At 43.6% G+C, this 6,000-nt stretch overlaps 1 protein-coding gene across 3 annotated transcripts; it reads left to right on the plus strand.

Moving 5' to 3' along the window:
- The first annotated feature begins 212 nt into the window (after positions 1–212).
- Positions 213–5,707, plus strand: LOC146566658 (uncharacterized). 3 transcript variants are annotated; one of them, XM_085286209.1, is made up of 5 exons: positions 213–381; positions 1,331–1,512; positions 1,642–1,885; positions 2,012–2,151; positions 3,450–5,707. In XM_085286209.1, exons 2-5 carry the CDS (start codon positions 1,412–1,414, stop codon positions 4,609–4,611), a joined length of 1,647 nt encoding a protein of 548 aa, XP_085142335.1. In that variant the 5' UTR covers positions 213–381; positions 1,331–1,411; the 3' UTR covers positions 4,612–5,707. The 3 variants fall into 3 exon arrangements, with proteins under 3 accessions (XP_085142335.1, XP_085142336.1, XP_085142334.1); XM_085286210.1 differs by having other exon boundaries at positions 1,642–1,861; XM_085286208.1 differs by having other exon boundaries at positions 1,642–2,151.
- The last annotated feature ends 293 nt before the right edge of the window (positions 5,708–6,000 follow it).

Consider the following 6,000-nt stretch of genomic DNA (forward strand, 5'->3'; position numbering starts at 1 on the left):
GCATTCATCCAGACACAGCAACATATGTTGTTATTGTAATAACTGTATAAAATTATACAATTATAATTGGCTGTAATGATATTTAATCAGGTTTCATGCCATGAAAGACTTATGGACTGAATTACAGCAGCAGGAGAGAGAGTGAGCGAGAGACACTCGTTCCTCTGGTGCTCTATCGCTCACTCTCACTGTGCCTTTCGTTCTTTGGGGGAGGAGATTCAACGACTCTTAGCATCACTGCAGAAACAGAGAGAGGGCGGAGCAGAGGGAGAGAGAGAAAAGAGCCGGAGAGACGATAGCAGGAGGCGATGAGACAAGGAGAGATTTAGAGACTGCAGCAGCACGAAGCGCAGGAGAACAGAACCGACAGCAGCGGTGTCTGTGAGAACAAACACACCTTACGCTTTATTTTACCTGTATCTAAGTGTTTGCACAGTGTTTCTGATCAGTACTTATCTGTGTCGGTTTTGCTCTCATGACTGATTTATGTGAACTAACCAACCCTGATCAGTACTGACAGGTAGTGCTCAATTGATATTCAACACCAGTGATCAATACTGTAGGGCTATGCTGTGTGTGAGTTCTCCTTTTGTGTATATGTGTGTTTTGTTATTGATTAGTAACAAGCAGTGATTCATTAAGGCTTGAGCAGTGTGATCAGATCAGTCAGAATATTAAATCATATGTATCAGTGTTATATTTGCTGATTGATTATTGATTTGTATTTTTGAAGTGGTGACTGATTTGCTGCAGTAGTGATCATATGTCACAGTAGTAGTGATTACAAAGAACAGTGTTCATGATTTTTACCTTCAACAATAGATTCATTTATTAAGAACAAATTGTTTTGATTTGTTACTGATTGGTGTTGAACAGTACTGATTTGATAGCACTCATCAGTAGGTATCATTCATACTGATCTGTATCAGTCATTATTAGACAGTAACATGTACCAGCCAGTATTTGCCTTCAGTATTAGTATGGCTGGGTGTAGGAGTCAGAATTAGGAGAGTCAATCACACGGTGTAAAGGTTCTGCTATGGAGCAGTAGTGCATGCTGGGAGGTGTAGTTCCTGCACTCTTAAATAAAAAATTGAACAGGCAAATGGGTTTAATATCCATCACGTGTCTGTCACTATGAGAATATTAGTGGTGAAAACTCACTTAAGAATACCAAACTTTGTACTGTTTGCTGAGTTTCAGTATCGATTGTGCACAGATGAACAGAACTGATATCAAACTAGTTTATGTCTGTCCCTCCAAACAACACAGGCAGCGTGTGATATCATAACACATCTCTTTATCTGACACTCTGTGTCTCTCTGACAAGAACTTGGTGTGACACAGTCCAGCTGAGATAGAGGTCAGCGGGGCTTAACCTGCTGGGCCACCATCTGATTGGTGGGTGGTGATGATCGCAACAGGTGGATTGCTGAGAATCAACGCACGCCGACAGGACTCGCTATCCAGACCACATAAACCACACGCACAGAAGAAGAAGAAGAAGAAGAGGTAATGCACACTCACAAACAGACACGCATTCAGAGGTGATGTAACCTGGCTGCGTGTGTTTTTCGACACACCTGGGGGTTAGTGATACGATGACGCAATTAACCAATGTCCCCGCCTCCCAAACCCTAGGAGGAGTGAGGTAGTGGTGGTAAAGGGGAAGCTGAAGTTGTGTTCAGTCTCGGGTCTCGTGGCTGCACTTGGCATTCTGGTTCTGGTTGTGGGTGTGGTCATGGCAGCTCTGGGCTATTGGCCTCGTGATGGATTGTTCTTCAGCTCTCAGCCACAGGAGGGCACCGCCATGGCTTCTGTCTCCTCAGACACCCCAACAACTGCACCTGCTGATGCCCAAGTGAGACACTACACCACTGACACTGTGTGTATTTTACTGGGCAAAGGTGGTTTTCATATTTTGACTGTTGTAATGCAGTCATTTTTCACATTTTGTCATGAAGTGTTTCTTATCTTAAGTCAAGTTGAACATCTGTCTGACTGTTTCCAGCGAGAAATGAGAGAAGGTGTACTGCAATCAGATGACGTGCAGGATAATGGAGGAAGCGATGATGGTTTTAACCAGACAGAAACCATAAATGGGACGACCAGACATCTTTCACAAGGTTTTCTACAGGACTTTCTGGACAGGTAAACAAACTAGCCTGTCTGCTTTAGCCGAGGCTGCCAGAACAGCTGTAAAGGCCCTTTGGGAAGTTCTGGACTTGCAGGGGAAATATCTCTTCATATTGTGGATGAGATAGCAGGGTAACATTCATACCATGTCACTGCAATCAGTTAGAAATTAGTAGGAAATTGAAATTGCTTTGAAAGAAGTTTAGTTCCTACTCTAAAGCCCTGTGTAAATATGGAACAATTCACTGCCTCACGACTGCTTTGCAGATTGTGGTTGCATATGGAGAAGATGTGGCCCCAAACCTTTAAATTCAGGTGTTGTCAGTCCCAATGCCACAAGTATTGAAAATCAAGCACCCAGCAATCTTCTTTGTGAAAAAAGGGGACATTGTTTCTGAAATTCACTGGATTCAAGCATAGTATTGTAAGAAGATGAAACATTTCCAACAGGCCAGTTGGGGAAATTCCTTCAATACCTTCCTCCAACATATTCCACAATCAATGGCATTATTGCAAAGTGGAAGTGCTCAGGAACCACAAGCACCCAGCGGCAGTCCACATGAAGTTACGTAATGCAAGTGCTGTGGGGCATAGTTCATAAATGGTAAATGGCCTGTATTTGCATAGCGCTTTACTAGTCCCTAAGGACCCCAAAGCACTTTACACATCCAGTCATCCACCCATTCACACACAGGTGATGGCAGCTACACTGTAGCCACAGCCACCCTGGGGCGCACTGACAGAGGCGAGGCTGCCGGACTCTGGCGCCACCGGGCCCTCTGACCACCACCAGTAGGCAACGGGTGAAGTGTCTTGCCCAAGGACACAACGACCGAGACTGTCCAAGCCGGGGCTCGAACCTTCGGATTACAAGGCGAACTCCCAACTCTTGAGCCACGATCGCCCCAATATACCCCAATATAAAGGTTGCCTCAGCACAAAAACTGTGCTATAAGCTTCAAGGAATGGGTTTTCTGCAGATGTCCACATAGTGTATAGTCTGCTGTTATGTTCATGCATTTCTTTAACATCCTCGATAGGTTTTTCATCCCTGCTCAATACTGTAATCAGTACTGCACACATGCCACCAATGGCTATTTCATTCATCATAAACATTTCATTTTGTTAGATCAATAGCTAATTTCTTCTTGTATGAATGCTTCTTGACTGTGCTGGTGGAGATTAAAGTTGATACTAGTGAGCTTTGGCAGTCTATTTGGAATTTCTAAAACTCAGCATGGTCCTAAAAGTACTTCAGGGTGTTTTTAAGTAGCTCTCCTAAGGATTGGTCTGTTTTCTGATTGTCTCTTCAGGTATTTGTACTCTGATAGACTGAAGGTCTTTGGCCCACTCATCATGGGGATTGGCATTTTCCTCTTCATCTGTGCCAATGCTGTTCTGCATGAAAACCGTGACAAGAAGACAAAAGTCATAAACCTGAGGGACATTTATTCCACTGTTATTGACCTCCACAGCCTCCGGAAACCCAACACTTCCTCCTGCTGCTCAGCCAATCCCCCCAACAGCATTGTTAACTATATCCAATCAAAGAGCCTGGAAGCCAAACCCAGGGCATACCCTGACTCCCTGATAAACAGAAAGGGGGGAGGAGAAGGTGTGGGAGACAGTGGGGTGGGAGGTGGGCTGTTAACCATGCAACCTGGCAGCAGTAAAGGAGCAGGGGAAGGTTGGGGCAATGATGGAGGAGGACACGCAGTCTTCAGTATATACCAGGAACAAACAGATGCTCCTCCTCCCTCTTCCTCGCAGAGACTTTCCCTCCCCCAAAGTTTTAGCCCCACCCACCCCTCCACCTGCTGGACCACAAAGAATATGCTAAGCTCTTTCACCTTACCTCTGCGCCGCCCAAAACCCCCTGCGCTGCAGAGAAGGCACTCGGCTCGAGCCAGGACCAACCAGGGCTGGAGAGGGGACAAAGGAGAAGAGGAACAGCAGAGGAGGGACATAGGAGACGACAAACCAGGGGAGGAGGGTTATGGATGCCCCCCACCTCCTCAGCGCTACTCTAGTCCCTCCCTAAATAGACCCCTTCAGGATTCATTAACAGCTTCTTGCAGCTCCTCCGGCCTCTACAAGGAAGCACCGGGAGGCTCCCAGGCCCTGCTCCTCCTCTCCTCTTCCTCCCTCACCCCCTCCCACCTGTCCCTCTCCTCATTTTCATCCACACCACTGCCGCCCTGCAGGAGGCACAGCCTGTCGACCAGCATCAACATCACAGGTTATAGCAAATTAAAACACAGAGACAACGATTCATGTTCCCCATCATCACACAAAGTGATATCACAGGGTAGGCATCAAATGTCAGAGGAAGTGAAATCACAAAGAAAGTACTCTAACAAGGAGAAGTTGAGGATGATCTCACAGAAATATTCTGGTCTGACGCAGAAGAAAGACCAATCAGGACTTGACTCAGAGACTGACAGCACAACTCAGTATATGACCGAGAAACATTAGGGCCACATTCAAAGACTGTGTAAACACTGACTGTGTGAAGACGTCGAAATGGTGTGCGAATGTGGCTCTGTTGGTTTCTGAATTAGCAATAAGGAGTCTTCCAGAGAAGCAACAGCACAATATTCAAGAACCTGCTGTTTAGCTGTGTTGATCAGCTCTCTAAACTCTCACTGGAAAAGTTTGTATGGAACCTTTTGCCGGCAGAGAATGTGCAACAAAATGTTTCTGTGTTAATGTGGTAGCTCTCAAATAAGGGGATATTAGCCATCATCTGGAAAATGTGTGGAATGACTTTCAATGTACGGTATTCTGGGTTCCAAATGAAAAAGTGCAGACTCATCCATCACTTTAGTCTTCTGCATTAGTACATGACCACATAACTACAGAAGAGCACTGTATCCACCAAAGTGTTTTGTGCCTCAGCCTTTTCATGCTGGTTATTATTATGGATGCCCAGGTAATGATATCCTGAGGAATCTGAAGTCAAGCTGAATGTAAGTGTTTTGTGTATGAGGTTCGATGTTATTTCCAGAAGACCTGTATTATTTTTATTTTTGTGAATGCAGTGCACTTCTGTAAAATAGCTTCAGTTTTTGTCAGTATTATGGAAAATTGCTTGAAGTAAAAAATTAAATGTACAGGTAACACATACCTGTTGTTCATATAAGTTACTCACTGTAGTGAGGATTTCCCATTTTGTTTCTACGACCTTTGCTGTGAGTTAGTTTTGACTGCATATCAAAATGAATCAGGATAAGTCAGCATTAAGCAATCTCACTACAAAACCTTAATTTAAATTGTTGGGAGGATGCCCAATGTCTTTAATTATTTCTATTAGTTTATCATTTGTACCCTGGAATACCTGTAAGCTGGGTTCATTACTTTCTATCAAGTGTACATGTTAACCTAAAAAGAAATGTACTCACTTTTCCCAGTTGTTGTTGACTTGCCGAGACGAAGCATGACTTCTTAGATTTGACTGATCCTAAACTACAAAGTTGTAGCTTCATGGAGTCTTCCACTGAAAATCTAACCTGCTTAACCTAAGTTTAATCTAAGCACAATATCACTGAAAATAAAGCACATTATGTTAAACCTTTTTTGATCTTTGTCTTATTCTAAATGTATTTATTGCTAATTCTTTTAAACTTGGGATTACCAGTCACGTGTTGTTCAGCAGGTAGAACCAAAGACAACGAGCCCCAGATTTTCCAGCTCTGGTCTGTCAACATGTTGGTGTTTGCCAGTTCAAAATAAAACAACTAAAGTTGTTTCATTTCTCTGTTTGGATATTTTTGTTGTTAAGGACAAATAACTGTAAAAACTAAGATATTGTTCTGGATATGAAGCATATTTTTTACATCCACCTCAACTGCAGCCAATTTCTCC

Source organism: Mchenga conophoros, linkage group LG9 (assembly GCF_057382185.1).
Source record: "Mchenga conophoros isolate Kocher_MC1m ecotype Shallow Benthic linkage group LG9, M_conophoros_male_GT1.1, whole genome shotgun sequence".
Lineage (NCBI taxonomy): Eukaryota > Metazoa > Chordata > Actinopteri > Cichliformes > Cichlidae > Mchenga > Mchenga conophoros.